Consider the following 20021-nt stretch of genomic DNA (forward strand, 5'->3'; position numbering starts at 1 on the left):
GCGGACTTGTAAAACAAGCGCTTGTAAATCGGATAAAACTAAACGGTTTAGCGAGCGAAACAATTTGTGTTTGAAGCTCTTGTGTGTTTCTTCGACGGCATATTTCTAGCTTTTTTGAGCACTCTATGGTCTGTTTTAGCGTGGAGATGTTTTTGCAGTATAGCACATGTTCGTTCTGCAAACCCCTACTAAAACAACGGGATTGATGCTATGAGTTTTGTGCATATGTTTCTTTCTTTCCACTACTTGACGTCTGTTGAGTGCAGTCGTTTTTATTGCTCGCACGAGGTAGAACGGGGCCCGTCCAGAAATCAACAGTCAATCGTAAATAAAGGTGACGGGCCTACACGACTCCTACGTTCGTGACATTAGAATATTTGCCGTTAAATGTTTAAATTCGGTCTTTCGACCTTATTTGCTTCTGACTTCTTTCTGAGGGTACTGTTTTAATTTGGGGGCAGTATGTGGTAAATAAAGGTGACGGGCCTACACGACTCCTACGTTCGTGACATTAGAACATTTGCCGTTATATGTTCAAATTCGGTCTTTCGACCTTATTTGCTTCTGACTTCTTTCTGAGGTTACTGTTTTTTTGAGACATTATGTATTGAAGAGAGCCGTAAGATGATTGTGGCCAAGGAATTCGAAGTGTCTAGAGGCGTTTTACAAGTCCGCGTTTTACTAGTCCGCGTTTTACTAGTCCAGTCCAGTCTACAAGTTAAAGACACATCAAGACCACCCCACTGTGAATTGCCATAGCACAGACAAAATTATAGTCAATATCTTATGTGTTTTTAAGAGAATTACATAAGAGCCAAGGCATGTCTTGTCTTGCCTTACATTGACATGCAATAATTTGGAAATACTAAGCTCGTAACAGTTTAAGACAGAATCCATCAGGAATTTGAGTAACATTAATTTTAGTTACGCAAAAATTGAGCACCAGAATAATTTAAATCCTTGTGTTCTTTCATACCTTGTTAAAGGCTTGACATGTGATAACACCAACATAACACCAACAACAGTTCTTTATCAGTGGGGATTGAAGAAAAAAATGGAAACATCATCACACAGTTGACCCCCATGCAAAAACACTCCAGGATGTCACGGGGCTGTTTGGTGTTCGTCTGCCAATTTCTAACTTCAAATTCCAATGTTAAATTCACATTAAATTTTCAATATTTCTTAGTTGTCTAAATTTTACTAATTCTTTTAAAAAAAACTATCACCTGCCAAACATCCCCAAAAATCACTCAAAAAATTACAAAATACCGCAATACATAGATACATGGGATGAGTGAAGTTTCCTTGGATTCCTTGAAACACCAACAAGATATTTCCGTTTAAGGTGGCTGATAATGGGTTTCAGTATTTCCCAGTCCTTATACTTTGGTTCAGGACTAAAAGCCTTCATCAATTGCTATTACAGTAATGGTATGAAACAAATGTTCAATCATTCATCAACAAGTTGTGATCATTTTCTTGACAATAGTAGTTCCCCGGTAAACAGTTGTAGTACTGTCCCATCAAAGTGCAATGCCTGGAAAATACCGAAAAGCACACGACCTTCAGGTGAAACCGCACCTTACAGTATTACCAATACACTGCACTTTGCTAAGTCTTAAAACTTTACATTGTCTATTCGTCTACTTCAATCGTTTATTTGTATTGTGTGAGATACATTTATAAATTGAAACCATCATGTCTTTAAGTAATAATGCAATCTCGACAACGTTCTAGATATTATATTATGCACACTAATACAGCTCATGCAAGCCCTGTGACTTACACAAACACAGTCGGACTGAGTGCTTAACTTAAGTAACTGCTTCGTGGTTTCTGCTGTACTGAACCCTGCCTTTCAAGGCAAAGCGCCCGATTTTAAGCTTCTCAAGCTTCTCAATGTTCTTGTTGCAGAATAATCTCCACATTTGAGTGACATCTCAAGACAACCCACACGCAAATTCTTTCGTCTCAATTAGGAGGACTGGAGACGAGTTCAATTTGTCACGCGATCGAACGTGTTTACATTGTAACTTGCACGCAAAACACAACAAACTGCGGAGCTGAAAATTTTTCAAGATGGCATGTAACACTCTCAGTGAGGACACAGATGTTAATGCAACTGGTAAGTTAAACATCTAAACTGCTGGATAAAGTGAGAAGTTTGGATGGAACCTTGCGATCGGTTTTTTTTGCCTAAAGACAGCAACGTAGTGATATTCTTTTGGTAAAAATACCGTAGATTGACAATCAAGGAATATATAATCTGCAGCATTTCTTTTGTACCAGAATTGATTGAATTAGAACTCAGTTAACGTCAATTTCACTTGCCATGTATAAAGAGAACTGATCAACTACAAAGACAGCCGCGATAGTTATTTGCCCAAGCTTGCGTGAGAAATATTTTAGAATTTAATTCTTGACACTGAAACTGACTTACTTGGTGAAAGCTCGCTTCGTAATGTTTGTAAATTTGTTGTTTATTTATATTTTTTTTATCTCAATGATGTTCTTGGCCAGTAACTGTTTTTTCCTATTCGCAAACATAATAAGTTGGTATTTTGCAAGTGTCTGTTTATACGTCAGAGAAAATATGCAAATTCGAGTTCGAATCGCACGCACGCTCTTTCGCGAATAAGAACATGTAAAAACCAGATTGGTGCTGGTTTCTATGCTACCCGTTATCTATATCCAAGAAATCTGTAGCGGGAAAAGCAGGAAAAGGTTTACACTTAACTTAAGATCTCCCAAAGCACACGTACAGTTTCTAGCGTAACATTGTACATGCATGTGTGTTGTGTGACGTGATAAATATACATGTTTATTTCGACGATTTCTTTGCCTCCAGTCAGTGAACCAAGTCACGCAAACGTTTTCTGACAAAAGCGCACGTTAAAACCAGCAAATAAGCTTTTCTGATTGGGGAGAGAACTTTTAACAAATAATGTAATTGCCGGACAGTTTTATTTCTATTGTTGACATACAGAAGATTTTTATTTAGAAGTCAGGCAAAAGCTAAAGGCGTGTGATATTTATATAAATACAGTCGAAATGCCTGGACCCAGTGAACTGTCCCAATATTAGAGAGGTATCCGTACCCCCGGAGAGCAGGGAGTGGAGACTCCTATTTGATAGGGACGGGGATGTTCGTCGGAAATCTTGAAAAGAACCCCTAAACGAGACCAATCTGGGTGTGGCTCAAGCTTTTCTTGTCCCCTAAAAGATACCAAAAACGAAGAATAGAATTTAAATTTGTATATTTCTTCTTGTGCAACCCTAAACGAGACCATTATGGCTAAAAATATTGGCGTTTTGCCCGGAACACACTACGCGAGACCAGAAATCCGAAATTTATAACCCTGAGCGAGACGACGAGCATCCCCGACTTTTCGGTGTCCGTATTATATGATATTAGGGAGGTTTGTCTGTACTTACAAACTAAGTGTGAAGAGTGCAAGGTAATGTTTTTTCCGGGTATAACGATAATGTACGAGAGTTTACGAGACTTTTTCTTACCATCTCTAGATGTACATGTCCACTGATCTCCAGTTCCTTGTACATGTACCTCAAAACACGATTCCAAGGGTAGCAGGGCTTGTTCGACATTTTTGCTTTGGTTCGAGATATTTTTCTTTTTGGTAATGATCCAGGCAACTCCCTCTCTTATCTCCCGCTAAGCTGTGTACAGATGTTTGAATGTTCTCCTCTCGTGTAAGAATCTTGAAATCGTATACACCACACACTGTGTTGTCTGAAACTGAATTTTAAACTTTCTTCGTGTACACAGGAGTAGACCAACTGGAGAGAAAAGTAAGTCATCGCTTTTCTGAGCCATGGGAAGATAGTGACGTGATTCTTGTGGTGGAGGATGAGAAGTTTCATGTTCATCGTCTGATACTGAGTATGAATTCACCGGTGTTCAAGGCCATGTTCAAATCTCAATTTAAAGAATCCACAGCCAATGAGATTCCACTGCCTGAGAAAAAAGCCAGTGAGGTACTGGACTTTCTAAAACAAATTTACTTCCAATACATCGAAGAACGAGTGGAAGTCACAAGTAAGTTTTTTTTATTGTTATTGACATGTAACAGCTTGTAGGAAATCAACAAAAAATGGTACATGGAAGACCATCTAAAACCATCTACTAAGATGGTCATCCTAAGACCATCTAAAGAGTCAACCTGTAGGTTGACTCTTTCGCCGTCTGCCTAGCCTGCGAGCAGGCTCTCTACTCGCAGGATCGCGCCCAGTTTAGCGCTCAAAGAGTTCAATTCACGTTGCCCCCGAATAGAGAGCCTGCTCGCAGGCTGAATGAATGAATGGAATACTTTATTATAGTGTCAAGGTATCCAGCTTTAAAAAACTAATTGGGGACACTATTTACCGTCTGCCTTCCAAGCACATTTGTTCCGCCTTGTAAACACAGGTGCCCGAATCAGACCGTGTTCTTTTTTTGCTTAATCAAATCGGTTTTTGTGGGAATTTGTTCTACAAAACGTTTTTAAAAATAGTTTCCCTAGGAAGGTGGCCAACAAGTTGTCTATTGATCGATAGGATGACAGTCGAGGAGTTAACCCCAAGAGTGCCGAGAACAAAATCCATGATGGGGGTATTAAACTTGCGTTGGAGCCACCTTATTGACTGCCCCAGGTATACCCACTCCCCACACAGTCAACGGGTAATTACTATTTTATTTCTATCTTCATTTCTAGTGGAAAACATAGAACACCTGCTCAAGTTAAGTGACGAGTACCAGGTGAAACTCGTCTTCAACCCCTGCGTCAAGTTCCTGGAGGATCAACTCAAAACAAAAGCAAACGTCATGAAGATTCTGACGCTTGCAGAATTATACAACCTCGATAACGTTCGTCAGAGCTGCAACGACCTGCTCACGGATATGACACTGAACTCTATGTCGGAAATTGTTCATTTACAAGATCTTGACCGCGATAGGCTGCAGAGTTTACTGACGCAAAGAATTGAACGGCTGGAGGCGTTTCTTGATGAGCTGTACCCACAGTTCATGGGATTAGTGGCGTGTTTGTTTTGGCTGTTACACGAAGCAGACAAGAACGTAAGATGGTGCACTGAGCATGTATGTGACGGGAAATTAAAATACAGAGCTGATGTTGACGACCCGGAAATCAGAGCATGTTTGCGTTGTCGTCAGATGTTAATTTCAATAGTTCAGGAGAGTTACCATGGCAACAGTGTTTATAGGAGACACCATTATGGAGGAAAACATCATTTTAATGAAAGCTTGCACACTGTTATAGAGGACTTCTACAAACTGAAACGAGCTTAAACTCCTCTCGCTGTAAGACAAGTCAACCCCCAGACCAACTATATCTCATAAAAATGTATATGCAGAAGTTTATGACCAAGGAATTATGACTTAATGCTCATCATATAAGCACCATATAAGCTCAGGGCTGTAGGCAGGGGCCGGTGCGATGGGTGCGTCCGCACCCACCCACGGGCCACAAAGGTCCGCCTAATCGGGAAGTGAGGGTTAAAATAACTCTCAGAATGTAGGAAATATGGACTTAAACAACTTGAATTTTCAAAATTTCCAAATTAGGGCCTCAGCGTAAAAATAAATTTGAGACAGTCACGAAACGAGCCGACTGGGATGCCATTTATAGGACATTATAGGGTTTTATAAGCTTTTTATAGAGTTAGGGTCCTTTCAAACTTCCCCCATCCACACTCCTTGGTCCCCCGAACACCTTTTTACTGCTCTAGTCTTGCGGGAAGGCCATCATGATATTTTTTCAAAAAGCCTTAAACAAGAGTCGGGGTACGAGACTAGTCATGATCAAGTGGGCGTCAATCTTAAAGTAGCTTATATTTGATAATTTCATCTCAGTTTCAACAATTCTTTGCTGAAATAGGATTATTACGTCAGATTTCTTTCAAAAGAAAAGGGCTATAACGGCCAGTGGAGGAGAAAGAGATGTGAACATGTCAACTTTCTAATCTTAACATTTTTTTGTTATTTTTCCTGATCAGGGCTTTATCATCGAAGAAAAATAAATTATTTTGCTTCCTTGCACGTTGTAAGTGTAACAATAAAGCAATTGTTAGCAAAAAAGAGCGGAACTCCAAAAGTAACGACGTTCCGTAGCCACCTCAAAACAGCTACTTGACCGAGCTTGTTACTAATAAACAATGGAAATATCAGGTACAGCAAGCTGTACCAAAGTGATTAGATGATTAGACGACCCAATGTGAGTCAATGTATTACCCTGTTCTGTATGATATAAAATCTTTTCAACAAGGTTTATCGTTTATATATCTTATTCTTTACGTGATAGTTTCTCTTAAACATTAACGGCAACACATAAATACGTTTGGGAGTTCGATTATCGAACTAGTGGAACAAATCGAATACCTATTCTCACTGAATAATTAATTAACGCATCATGAAACAACTATTTAAATACTCCGCGGTCCCTAGGGATGCATTGCTGCATTGCGGGCTCCCCGTATAAGTAGAATAGACCGCGTGGCTTTGATTTTACTGTGTCACAGCGACCGCCGAGCTAGACGACGGATCAAGGTTCGCCCCACCCTCCTCCCCTGGTGTTGGTTGACAACTCCTCACGTCCCTATGGCCATCCTCGCTGTCTACCTCTTTACACAACAATCCGCGGATCTCTCTCCCATAACTTAGTTTCATGATGTGTTAAGTAGTAGACAGTGAGGATATAATACAAAATCGAACAAAACCGAACAACACATCTAAGAATACATAGATAACTCTGTATCTGCTTAATAAGTACATAACTATAGATTCAGAAGCAGTCCCCACTTTTCCAGTTTCTTGGAAGGTATGATTGCTATGGGGCGGACCATTATTATTATTATTATTATTATTATTATTATTATTATTATTATTATTATTATTATTATTATTATTATTATTATTATTATTATGTGAATAATTATTATGTGAAATAAAGTTATTGTTAAATTTATTATTATTATTATTATATTATTATTATTATTATTATTATTATACTGCTGTCAAGACACTACAGCAGTGCGTGCGAAGAGAAACCAACGAAGCGCTTCAGACTAGGCTTGGCAATGTCAGGGAGTCTCTACCTCAGAAGACACAACGAGCCATTGATCTCGCAACCGAGAAAGGTGCTTCTAACTGGCTCACGGTCCTCCCATTAAAGGACATGGGCTACAACCTGAATAAAGGCGAGTTCCGAGATGCTGTAAAGCTCAGGTACGACTGGGAAATTGACGACAAGCCGACAGTGTGCGTGTGCGGTGACGCCTTTACAATCGATCATGCAATGATTTGTAGGAGAGGCGGATTCATAATTCAGCGCCATAATGAACTCCGTGACCTCGAGGCTGACTTGCTTAAGATGGTCTGTAATGATGTCGAAATAGAGCCCGTCCTTCAAGAGCTGACTGGAGAGAGGCTACCAAGCGGCGCTAACACAACGCCAGATGCTCGCCTAGATATACATGCCCGGGGGTTTTGGGAGAAGCAGAGATCCGCGTTCTTTGATGTGAGGGTGTGTCACCCCAACGCGGATTCCTACAAGGACCAAACCCCCAAGCAGATATACCGTAACCATGAGAATGAGAAGAAGAGGGCTTACGCAGACAGGGTTCTTCAAGTAGAACAGGGAACTTTCACTCCATTGGTGTTTACATCCACCGGAGGAATGGGCGAGGAGTGCAAGAGGTATCACAGTAGGCTTGCAGAATTAATCGCCGCAAAGAAAGGGGAGGATTACGCAACAACGGTGTCTTGGATCAGATCAAAAGTCTCATTTGCGATCCTCCGATCCGCCTTAATCTGCCTAAGGGGATCAAGAACTGTAAAGAGAAACAGGAACATTGACATTTATGATATGGACTTTCAAGTAGAGAATTCTCGTACTGCAATTTAGATCGATTATTTTTTTTTAATATATAGTTCTTCTTTTATTATTGCTCTCGAAGTCGCTTTTACTATTTTTCTACATTTTTTAAAGACACTGTTTTTATTATTATGTAAATAATATGTTTATATATAAAGTTCTTATTCGAATAGTCAAATCATTGTAATTCTTTTAGAAATTGGTTAATAAAGTTTTTATTATAAAAAAATTATTATTATTATTATTATTATTATTATTATTATTATTATTATTATTATTATTATTATTATTATTATTATTATTATTACCGGCGAGTCGTTAGCCGGGGGGGAGGGGGCTAATACAGCTCCCGATGCCCGGCTTGACGCTCATGCACGGGGTTTCTGGTCTAGACAAGGTTCCACATTCTTTGACGTACAGGTGTGCCACCCAAATGCGGAATCTTACAAGGACCTCACCTCTCAGCAAATCAAATAAATGAATAAACTGTACTGGGCCGCGAATCTATGAAAGACCTATCAGCCAACAAATGAAAAACAAACACTTGCGCCTAATGGTATTAACCGTAGAAATGAACATTGACAATTTCATTATTTTTGGTTTTATCAATTTTATTATCATTATTATTATTATTGTTTTCCGCATTGCACATGTTTATATGTCTTGTCACCGTATATCTTTATTGCGGGCCCAAGAGAGGCCCGCAACCCTAATCTTGACAGTGATCAGCGGATTGCGTTTTACGCGTGCGCGCCACGTTTATAAACCAGGACCGAACCGGAAGTTGAAAATTTTTGTTCTTCCACTAAGCACGATCGGAATGCGAAAATGTGTTAATCACGACAGTTTGTCGTAACACCGGAAGAGAAAAATCTGTTCTCCAAGAGCGATATTTTAAAAACAGCTTGTAAACCTTCTGTGACATTGAAGGCGATTGTATCACAGATAAACCACGGTAAAGCGAATGATTCCAACAACGGTTATTGTCGAGAAATTCGTTATAACACTGACAACATAGCGAGTTTACTGACTGAGAAAAATCACATCTAAATTCACACTGCACCGCGTGCGAAAAATCCTTGCGTGACGCGTTACTCAGAATAATTGTCTATTGTTCATTTGATCATTTCAGTCCTCCTTGTTCAGTCGTTTATTTATAATTATCGGCACTGCCTACCAGTACCTTGTCTAAGTGCGTCAAGGCTCGCACTTTCTAACCTGTGGTTACCACTAGTATTAGTATTAGTTAAACATTAACCCACACCAAGAGAAAATAATTATCCAAATTCAAATTTTAGAGCCGTTATTTTCCTTAGATTATAGTACTGGCCCAAAAGAAGACTAGCTCTGCTAGTTGAAATATTGGCCAATAAATCTTGCCCTCCTGCCGTTGTACCAGCCTTGCAATCAGTCTGGTTTATCAGGTTTTATATAGCCTATAAATGGGAGAACCCCCTCGGGAGTCACCGACTACATAGTCGATCACGACAACTAAGAGTTATTTTTTGACAAAAAATAATAATAAAAATAACTCAAAAATGTTTCACACAATCCTTTTTTCGCATTTCGATCACCGACTCCATTTTGTTCGGCGTACGGTCGACAAACTTCGGCTCGGTCAAACCTGGACCCTATTGTGAGCCATGACGTCACCGACTCTGGCCCCTCTCTCCGTTGCCCCTGCTGCGGGGAGGCCAAATGACTGTGTTTTCTTAATTTTCTTCGTCGAACGCAACAAATACTCTATCATCACAAGCTTCCAACACCTCCATTAACGTTATGTTTGGAGCAGCGAACTACGTTGTGTTTGGAACACCAGCTGGTAAGCTTGTATATTTTCCTGATTTTCAGATTTTAGCCTGCGTGGCCGGCGTTCCTCGGGGAGGGGGAAGGGGAGTTCGAGCGCGAGGCGCAGGCTATTCATATTAATTATTTTAATCTCTTTGACATTAATCACATGAAAGCTTATATAGTTGGAAATTATGTAAAACTGGTTTAACTTTTTATTTGCAAGACTGCCAAGACTAGACTGTAATAGACTGCGAATGCAGCCGGCTCTTTAATATGTATCAGTCAATCCCCACCCCCCCCCCCCCCGGGCAAACCCTCGGGCATTTGACCTTTTTCAAAATGTCTGATCAAATCTCCCGGTATGTGGGCCAGTTGCACGGTCAAATGCCTCACCGGTTGTAGACTTTCTCAAATTCCTTCGACGCACGGTTTAGCAACATGATTTTCCCACGCTGTGTCATGTTTCAATTACGCTGTCTCAACTCGGATAGAATTAGGGCTGTGCATTCTACACGTAAAGGCGGGCTATGTTTCATCCCTTCTAGCCAGACAACTTGGTTAGCCGGGGCACCCTCCCTCCATGTAAACAAGCCCTTATCCCTCACGCTTCTCTTTTACGTGTGGACTGCATTTTCTATTTGCTCTCTGAAGACCACTTACATGTAGAACCTCTAGATTGAAGGAAGAAGTGGAAAGCGAATTTGCCTTGGCGTGCATAGAATACACGTCATCTGTTTGTGTGTGTATAAAAGAACTTGCCCTCAAAGACGAAACCACAGAAATTGAAAAACTTTTAATTACTACTTAATCGCAGAATTTTTCCATGTTTGTTGTACACAAACGATGAAAAAATCTAATGACTGAATCTTCTGAAATGGAGCAGAATTCAACATTTTTGGTTGATTTATAATTAGCTGGGTTGCCATGGTAATGCGTCTTATGTGACGTGCAAAAATTACAAATGCAGTAGCTGACCTTGTAAACTACCAAATTTGAGCTTGTCAACTGCAATGGGTTTGGCGTGAGAGCATTATCTATTGGATATGTACTCCAAAGATTGGAAAACTGTGTTTGGCCACCTTAAGGGCCTTGGCCGAAGTTAAAAAAACCAACAGAATGAAAAAGAGGGACTGAAATTTCACTGAAAAATAATCATGGAAAAGACTTAGTAAGAAGAAAAAAAAACCCACAACCCGGGGTATTTCCAGTTGGTCCATGAGTTATAGGATAAGTGGACTTCGTCTAAATATAAAGCCAATATCTAACCACTACCGGTGTAAAAGTCGTCTTCTTACTTTCGTTGTTTGAATCAGTTTACAACACATGGGTAACCAAGCTTTTGTTGAACTGCGAAGTCCTGGATGCTAAACTAATTTTCATTTGGTGTTACAGCGAAATAATATCACTGGGTAGGAAAATCTTTTACCGTTGCTTGGAGTTTTTGGCCAATCACTAAACCGAACAGACAATGGGTATTGTTTCTCAATTACGTGTTGAGCTTGTAAGATCAATAAGTACTTTCAATCCCCTAGTTAGATATGAAAAAGGCAACAAACTTGAGCCTTTCCCCACCATTTCGGGGAGTGGGCATGGACACTGTAAATGCAAATTAGTTTAGCATCCAGGAATTTACAGTTTAATTAAAGCTTGGTTACCCATGTGTTGTGAACTAATTCGAGCAACCAAAGAAGACAAAGACTTTAGTGGTTAGTTATTGGCTTTATATTTAGATGAACTCCACTTATCCTATAGCTCATGGTTGGTCACCCATCCAAGTACTAATCCTACCCAACACGGCTTAAAGTGGCCAACAATGGTTTTTTAGTATTTTCAAGACTGATGGGCCAGTACTACAACTCTTTATCAACTGCTATAATTTACAGTGATGGTACGAAACAATGCCCAGTCATTGGTCGATGAGTTGTGATCATTTCCTTGACATTACTGGTTACCATAGCAACAGAGTAACCCATCAAAAACACTTAGTTTTAGCTTTCACTGCTAATAACTCAAAAATGAGCTAGGTGACCCCCATTTTGTATTGTTGAGGTATGTTCAGCATGTTATGATAAAACTTTTGGCAAAGTTTAAAAAAATTCTATCAGAGGGGTTCAGAACCACCTTGATATTTTGAAAATTTAATGTGGCTAAAATCATATCATCTGACTCGTACCCAACTGGAAATACAATGGTTCAGTTTATATAAATCAACTTATATCGCACGATGCCAAAGATGCCAAATGTTAATTATAATAATTAGCCAGTTATAGAAAATTCTAAATTAAACATATCACCCATTTAATTAGTTGGATGTTTAGAATACTCTTGTCACGAGTGGCATTCCTAGTCTCTTGCAGGGTGGGGGGGGGGAATTGAGGTGGACAGAGTGACTTGCCATGATAAATGTCTGAAGTTATACTTAGAGATTGACATTTTTAACTACTTTGACCTTTAAAAAGTGTACCCTAACAGAATTGATTTTATATTTACCTCTGCTTACTGGCAATAGTTAATCTATGGAATAGAAATCTCGGAATATTTCTTTCAAATGATCCATGTATTTTAAAAAGCAATCTGATATGATATGACCATCCTGACCTTTCATGACTACTTTTCTGAACTGTCAATCGATGTCAAGTATTTGGAGAATCATGTGCTTCCACATGCAAGAAATTGATCTTAACTGCCTAAAAAGATTATTTAAGGAGGCTCACAACAGTTTCCAGCACTTTTCAGCACTCATACTTTGATTGGTCAGTGCTAAAAATAATTAGCAGTTTTTGCTGTAGACAAATTTGGTATCAAACAAATGCCCAATCATTGATAAACAAATTTTGGTTATTTTTTAGTAGACTATGAGCAGAGTCTTTGGAGCTTGAAGCTAAATTTTTTTTTGGAAGATTCCATCAAGCTTGAAGCAAAAAAATCAATGAACGCGCAGGGTGATTTATCTTTTCGCTTCACGCTCCACGGACTCTACGACAAAAATGGACTGCTAATTTTTTAGATGTCACTGGAAACCATAGCATCGGTATAACCTGTTAAAATACATCTTTTTGCAAAGTTAGATTATTTGCAGAGGGGTTTCAGAGCCACCTTAAATTTTCGAAAAGTTTCGTTCTATTAAGGCGCAGCGAAGTTATTTTGCACTGAGTAGAAAGCCCTTGGCTTACTCTACAAGATGACATATTTTTTGTTGGCTGTGACGTCATTAGCGCCGCCATCTAGGGTCCGCCATCTTGGATTTCACCTTTTTTGAAAAGTCAGAAAATAACGGAAATTGATGCAAAAAATCAAGTCAGAATGCTTACGGAGTGTAAAATTAAACAAATTGTACAATTTTGTTTCACAAAACAGGAAAACGAAAAAATGTTTTAAATGACGATTTTTGGCCAGACCTGCTTGTAATTATTACGTTACCATGGCAACATCAAATATCATAGATACATGGTTGACATATCAAAATTTCCGCAAGGGATGAATGAACTGCTACTGAAAGTTTCAGCGTTATAGAGTAAAAATAATAATAATAATAATAATAATAATAATAATAATAATAATAATGATAATAATAATAATAATAATGATAATAATAATAATAATAATAATAATAATAATAATAATAATAATAATAATAATAATAATAACCTTTATTTGCCCTCGGCAGTATTTGTAGCACAAAGACTAGTGGGGCCGAGCAAATGACAGAAACAACTAAATCAAATAAACATAACTTTAAGAATCCCAGATGGCCAGAGGCAAACCAGCTGGCTATTTACAAGCGTGGACGAGAGTCTAAACTTGGGACTACCAAGAACAGATCCAGCTAGCGGCTTGGGTGGGACTTGAACCCGGGAACTCCACGTTGAAAGTCCAACGCTCTAACCGCTTGGCCACGCTGCCTCCATCCATATTATGCCACGGGCGCGCGTTGGATATGAAATAGTAGATAGCCAAAAAGGCGCGTAGCGAAGAGCTGGCTAAAATCACATCATCTGACTCATATCCAACAAGTACGAGTGGAATCATTGTTGTTTTTTGAACAACAACAACAAATATCGGTAAATCAATCAAAATTCTTCTGGAAATACATCATCTAACGGTCCAGTTTATACAAATCAAATCGCACAAAGAATTGCCTAATGTCGATTAGAATAATTCGCCAGGTATAGAAAATGTACAAAAAAGCAATGTGGTGTTAAGTTACGAATTGATTTTTTTTTTAGCTGTCTGAATTAAGTGTAATGGTGGGGACAAGGCAAGGGATGGCCTGGAGTGGGAGGGGGAGGAGGTGAAGCAAGTAGAAAAATCTCGCTCGTGCGTCTTTTGCTTCAAAATCAGGCAAACGTATGAGTAGTTCTTGAACGTCCTGCCTTTTTTTCTAGTTGGCCAAAACATTGCCGAGCAAGAAGAAGAGAAAGCAGATGAGACAAATCCCTTTTCTGAGCCCTGGGAGGAGAGTGACTTAGTTCTTGTGGTGGAGGAGAAGAAATTTCATGTCCATCGCCAGATACTAAGTATACACTCGCCAGTTTTCAAAGCCATGCTAAATACGCATTTTAAAGAGGCAACTGCCAGCGAGATTCCGTTACCAGGAAAGAAGTCAAACGAGATTTTGGACTTCCTAAAGCAACTGTACCTAAAAGAAACAAAAGCAATTACATGTAAGTACCTACGCTTTTAAGAACCTCTTTAAGTTATTATCTGGGTCATATGAAAGAGAAGTCTGTCTGAGCTTTGAGACCGACGATACAGAACACATGGCTGGCTGCTCGGCTAATGAAAATTTCAGTGATATTTTTGAGCTTTTTGTTTTCAAAAATCTTTTATTAAAATGAGTGGATGGTAGAACGGAGCTTGTGTGAATTTTGTTGAAAGGACTGTGAATTTTTACCCTCTTGCTCGGATCTTTATTTTTCTTTACTATAATTTCAAATCAGTGAATATTCTTATAACTACCAACGTATGTATTCACATGATTATGATCACACTCACTATCGCCATTACGACCACGACGGTCACTACAAACCATCACCACCACCAATCGCCATCAACAACACCATCATCATCATCATTATCATCATAACCACACCACCATCAAAATCATCATCGTTACCGTCAAGCATCACGGTCATGTGTATTTTATTATGAATTTTTTTTGTCTTTACTCTTTATTTTTCAGTGAACATGGTGGAATATCTTTTAACGTCAGCCGACGAATACCAGGCAAAGGCAATCTTTGACCTCTGCGTGAAGTGCCTTGAGGAACAAGCAAAATCTCAGGAAAATGCGATGAAGATTCTTTTCCTGACAAATAGCACAGTGATGGCAAGAGAGGACGGCAGGTTGGACAGTGTTCGTAGGAAATGTTTCGAATTGATTAAAGACATGAAACTTACAGTTATCTTGCAAAATAATGATTTCAAGAATTTTGACCGAGATACCACGGAAAACGTTTTTGTGCAAAAAGTTAAACGATTAGAAACGTTTCTCAAAAGTGTTTATCCTCAGTTTATGGGGGTAGAGGAGTTGGCTTTATGGGCGCGTATGGGGGAAGCAAATTCAACGATAACTCCCTGCCCTCAACACTTTTATGAAAAAAGAGTGAATGGGGGGAACCTTTCTGAGCTGATCAAAATCTGCTCAGTTTGTAGGAGAATGATTGAGCAGTTACTGCGCGGCTACTCACGTCGCAGCAGCAATTCCGTTGACAGTCGTCTGATATCGATTATTCAAGATTTTCATAATATAGAGTCAAACCTTTGATACGGACACCTGGCCAGATTCTGTAGTGTCCAATTAGGAAATCACTTCGAAGCATTGCTTCAGACCATTTGGAGACAGCTGATGACATATTATACCACGTAAGATTGCTTGCGGTTAGCTCTAATAATGGGGTTAGGATTTTTATCCAAAAAAATCGTTGGCCTGGCAGCTGGTCGTCGGTGGCGTAGTGGGATGATTCCCGCTTAGTAAACCGGCGACCCGGGTTCGATTCTTCTTGGTGTCAACCTTTTTTTAACTAAAAAAAGGTTAAGTGTGATGTTTACTTCATGTATGAAAAAATAAGAAATCTCACATGGTCAGACGCAATGCTTGGTAATGCTTTCCGTCCAATTAGTTACATAGATTAAACTGCAAAGCTCACGTGATCAATCTAGAGAATTAATTATATATAAACAAAGCCAACTGAGACATAAGACAATTCAAGAATGTAAGGAAGGTGATCTTTCGTACAACCATAATGAAAAAGTAAAGGTAAAAAATACAAAATAAAGCATAAAAATTGAACAGTAAGTACAAGTTAAGTGAAAACATGTCATCTTGAGAAGAATTGTTGATTGGCGCTTGCGTCAGTTTCTGGAGCTTCTTTACCTGAAGAGAGTAATTAACTTAAGTGATGGCCAGCTAGAGGCCCTCTCTGCTATGATGGCAAGAATACTCCAGCTTTTTTCTCCTCCAGTCGTAAAGCTTCCTCAATTTTTTCCCCCGTGGCAGAAGTAATTTATAGCAAATAAGGGAAATATATTTTGGGACCTTGACTACTTGTTCTCAAAATATGGTGTTACTTGTTCTCTAAATACGGTGTCTGCTTAATACAGGTTTATACAGGTTTGTCTATACTCTTGAGTAACTTATTTTTATTTTCGTTTCGTCGAACTTTGACTTTGTAATCTGTTGTTGTGAATCACTGGAGTACTAGTATTGTAAATTCATAGGAAATTGGAAACTTGTAACACCAATTCACCAGTTATTAATAAATGCTCGTTGTAATTCTCTGATCCTAACTATGCTATTTATACAATCACTAACATTGCTGCAGCTAGATAACAGTCTTTATCACGCACAAGGTGTCAGCTAGTTTTATTGACGTTACGTTTTTTGACAAATTTCCACAAAATTATGTAAAACCCCTTGTGAAACGTCATCGCTTCTGCATGCATTACATGCCATTTATTTAAATTAGTAGCTCTTGCGTGAAACAAACAACACGTCGCAGTTATATTGTTCTCTATAAAGGAACAGTGGCAAAAGATCGAACTGTTTACGATATCATAGTTGAAGCTTTTTAGTAGCTAAGACGCATGGCCTATTCGAAAACCAGTTATTTGGTAGTTTTGCACCGATGTTAGCTACCGTGTGTAAATATATGAATAACGATTGCTTGCCTGCTTGCTCGCTAAATCGATCAGTTGACCGACCGACCGACCGACTGAATTACTGGATTGGTTGGTCTGGTTGTTTACCTCTGTCTAAAAAACTAAAACCGCTGGTTGTCGGACTTCCAGAAGTTCCTACATCTCGGGAGTATTCGATTCCTTGTGGCACGTATCCTTACACTGATTAAAAAACCACAACTATTTTTAATTCGACACATCCTGAATGCTTTCAATATTCTTTTTCAATGAAGATTGGATTACTTGCAAAAAGTTAGACCTGGAACTAGAGATAAAATGCTTTTTTTTGTTCCTGTGTCAACAAAATATTACCAGTCTTTTTGATATGTGGTAATATTTTGGCTTCCAAAATTCATGCACTGAAACTGAAATTGACAGAGTCAACAATACGTTGCTTTTACTGCTATGTGTCAGCGAAATACCGCCTCACTATTGATGAAGGTAAAACCACTCTGCATTTTTGATATGAGACGTTTCGCTTTCAACTTGAAGCCTAACTTCTAGCTCGAAGTTCCGGTCGCGACAGTTGGACTTCCCATTTGAGTTCGATTCTAGTAATACTTCATTCTTACACCGACCAATCAATACAACTGTTACTGTGCTATTTTTTAAAAAAAAAAAAAAAAAAACAGATTGACTATTTAGCTAAAGATTTATAGATTGTTTAAAAAATGATTGCCGTGACTTCACTTGAGTGGTTTCCAAAATTTAACGAATCTGAAATTTTCAGCGCCAACAATACGTTGTTATTTTCCTGCTGTGTTTCAGCGAGATACTGCCGCACTTATGATGAAGGTAGACCAAAAGTTCATGCATTTTAATAATTTAACTACTTCCCTTTACGAAATGTGCTGAGCTCTAGCGCCAAATACAGAACTTACTCACTTTTGGAACAGTTCACAAGCGCAACACATGACACAGACTCTGAGATGTTGCTGTATTTTCTTTATCCACATCTTCTTTCATTTATCATCTTTTCTCAAGGCAAGTACCCAATTGATTCGCTCTGTCCCCGTGGGTTGTACATAAAAAACATCGCTGATGTACTCACAAGCTCGCTTTCAACGCTTATAAAACGGTGCGAAGACATTATTTGTCCGTTTTAGCTTTGAATTCATATCACAGATATGTTGTGACATTGTAGCTGTCACTCAAAAGCCGTAATATCACTGATTTTACCCCAAAATATGTTAGACATTTTTTTTATTTTGACTCTATTTTGCATGATATTAGGGCCTGTTTACATGGAAGGCGGGTGCCCCGGCTAACCGAGTTACCCGGCTAACCGAGCTACCCTGGGCGAGCCAACTTTTCATACGTTTCTTAAGAAAACGTACTGAAGCCTTTACATGCTAGAAGGGTAACCCGCCTTGCCGGGGCACTCGGTCTACTTGCCCGGGGCACCCTTCTAGGCGGGACAGCTTTTTGCCATGTAAACGGTTATGACCGAGCTATCCCGGCTTGCCGGGATAAGTTTTCGCACGTGTTTTTGAACTAAATTTGAAGTAAATGGCATAAAATGTAAAAATTCTGGACCCAAACAGTGCTATTTGATCAAAATTAGTTTTATGACTTTTATCGGTTGTCTGGAAAATATTTCTTTGAGCAACAGCTAATTAAGGTCGCGCAGGACCCTTGCTCATTAATAAATTCATTAGTCAAATTTCTTGTTGGAGTGCTATCTTGTAAAGCTTTAATTCGCTACATTTTGAATATCGATTCCTCTAAAATTTAATAAGGATACTCAGGGATGATGGAATTACATCATGATTGTCCTTTTACTGAGAGATGACCGTTGTCTGTGATGTTACAAGCCCTTTAAAGTTTAACTGAAGATGATGCAATTTTGTGTCCAAGTTTTCAGCTAGCACAGCGCACCAAATTAAATAATTATATAGCTTAGTGATAAATCGTAACTTCTTTTGTGTTCCCACTAGAACGAAATTTTCGATTTCAAAAACTGCTACAAGTTAATGGCTTCTAAGAGCGTAAAAATGTGAAATCTAAACTTTGAAACATGCTATCTTCATTTTGAGAAGGAAATTTAAAAATTCGCTCTAGCCAGAACACAATAGAGTACACCAAGTTTATGTTCCTCGCGAATCCACTCTTGAAATTCTATATCGGCGGAGAAAACTTGGACACAAAATTGAAGGTTTTGAGGCTTCCGAAGACCTTCCGAGTCAATGTTTACAACAACGTGTGATATATTCAAAGCTGTGAATCTATTTATGATAATTTCCTATGTTCCAGCGCACGTGGCACAAAGCTGAAAACAATAACTAGTAATTACTTGTACAAAAGAGTTTAAAAACAAACATTCTCATGAATATTTCGTTTGTTGTCGGCTTCAGTCGTCCGGCAGTTCGTGCATACTCTTTAAATAAATACATACTAATGATTGCAAGGGTCCTGCGCGACCTTAATTCGAAATTTTCGTGGGAATGATTATCCTAATTCACGACACAACAAATTTAATTTCAATTTGACAGCCAAATACTGTTGAATTTCGATTGAATTTCGCCAAAAATGAACGCAGTAAATTTCTGAGAACTTGCACATCAAATTAAAATAGGTTTGAAGAGGAAAAGCCTTGATTATTCAGTAAAAAGTCATATTTTTCTTCAATCATTTGGAGCTACAATGTCTTCCCACACCGTGTCACGCTTCAATGACGCTGTCTCATCTCGGGTAGAAGGGCTGTGAATTCTGCATGTAAAGGCGGGCTAGGTTTCATCCCTTCTAGCCGGGTAACTCGGTTAGCCGGGGCACCCTCCCTCCATGTAAACAGGCCCTTAATGCAAAGTTGCCTTTTATACATGGAAGGCTGGTGCCCCGGCTAACCGAGCTACCCTGGGCGAGCCAACTTTTCATACGTTTCTTAAGAAAACGTATTGAAGCCTTTACATGCTAGAAGGGTAACCCGCCTTGCCGGGGCACTCGGTCTACTTGCCCGGGGCACCCTTCTAGGCGGGATAGCTTTTTGCCATGTAAACGGTTATGCCCGAGCTATCCCGGCTTGCCGTGATAAGTTTTCGCGCGTGTTTTTAAACTAAATTTGAAGTTAATGGCATAAAATGTAAAAATTCTGGACCCAAACAGTGCTATTTGATCAAAATTAGTTTTATCGGTCGGCTGGAAATATTTCTTTGAGCAACAG

The 20021-nt window shown here is 39.0% G+C and overlaps 4 protein-coding genes across 5 annotated transcripts in view; all 4 read left to right on the top strand.

Moving 5' to 3' along the window:
• The window catches only part of LOC144658601 (BTB and MATH domain-containing protein 36-like), a 30288-nt gene extending 28245 nt beyond the window's left edge, over positions 1-2043 (top strand). Inside the window, exon 4 of one of the 2 annotated variants that reach the window (XM_078519056.1) lies at positions 1918-2043. In XM_078519056.1, the coding sequence (XP_078375182.1) occupies positions 1918-1939 (22 nt within the window). In that variant the 3' untranslated portion in view covers positions 1940-2043. The remainder of the gene's footprint in view (positions 1-1917) is intronic. The other variant, XM_078519055.1, reaches the window with a different exon arrangement.
• On the top strand, positions 1991-6248 carry LOC144658605 (BTB and MATH domain-containing protein 36-like). The gene is made up of 3 exons (XM_078519062.1): positions 1991-2128; positions 3791-4060; positions 4716-6248. The coding sequence occupies exons 1-3, from the start codon at positions 2083-2085 to the stop codon at positions 5306-5308; spliced, it is 909 nt and encodes a 302-aa protein (XP_078375188.1). The 5' UTR covers positions 1991-2082; the 3' UTR covers positions 5309-6248.
• LOC144656235 (uncharacterized) lies at positions 6216-7922 on the top strand. Its single transcript, XM_078516476.1, has 2 exons — positions 6216-6233; positions 6969-7922. The coding sequence occupies exons 1-2, from the start codon at positions 6216-6218 to the stop codon at positions 7920-7922; spliced, it is 972 nt and encodes a 323-aa protein (XP_078372602.1).
• Positions 7923-9584: 1662 nt separating this feature from the next.
• LOC144656835 (BTB and MATH domain-containing protein 38-like) lies at positions 9585-16187 on the top strand. Its single transcript, XM_078517079.1, has 3 exons — positions 9585-9714; positions 14069-14347; positions 14866-16187. The coding sequence occupies exons 1-3, from the start codon at positions 9672-9674 to the stop codon at positions 15447-15449; spliced, it is 906 nt and encodes a 301-aa protein (XP_078373205.1). The 5' UTR covers positions 9585-9671; the 3' UTR covers positions 15450-16187.
• Positions 16188-20021: the final 3834 nt, after the last annotated feature.

Source organism: Oculina patagonica, chromosome 6 (assembly GCF_052425735.1).
Source record: "Oculina patagonica isolate OP01 chromosome 6, crgOcupat, whole genome shotgun sequence".
Classification (NCBI taxonomy): Eukaryota; Metazoa; Cnidaria; class Anthozoa; order Scleractinia; family Oculinidae; genus Oculina; species Oculina patagonica.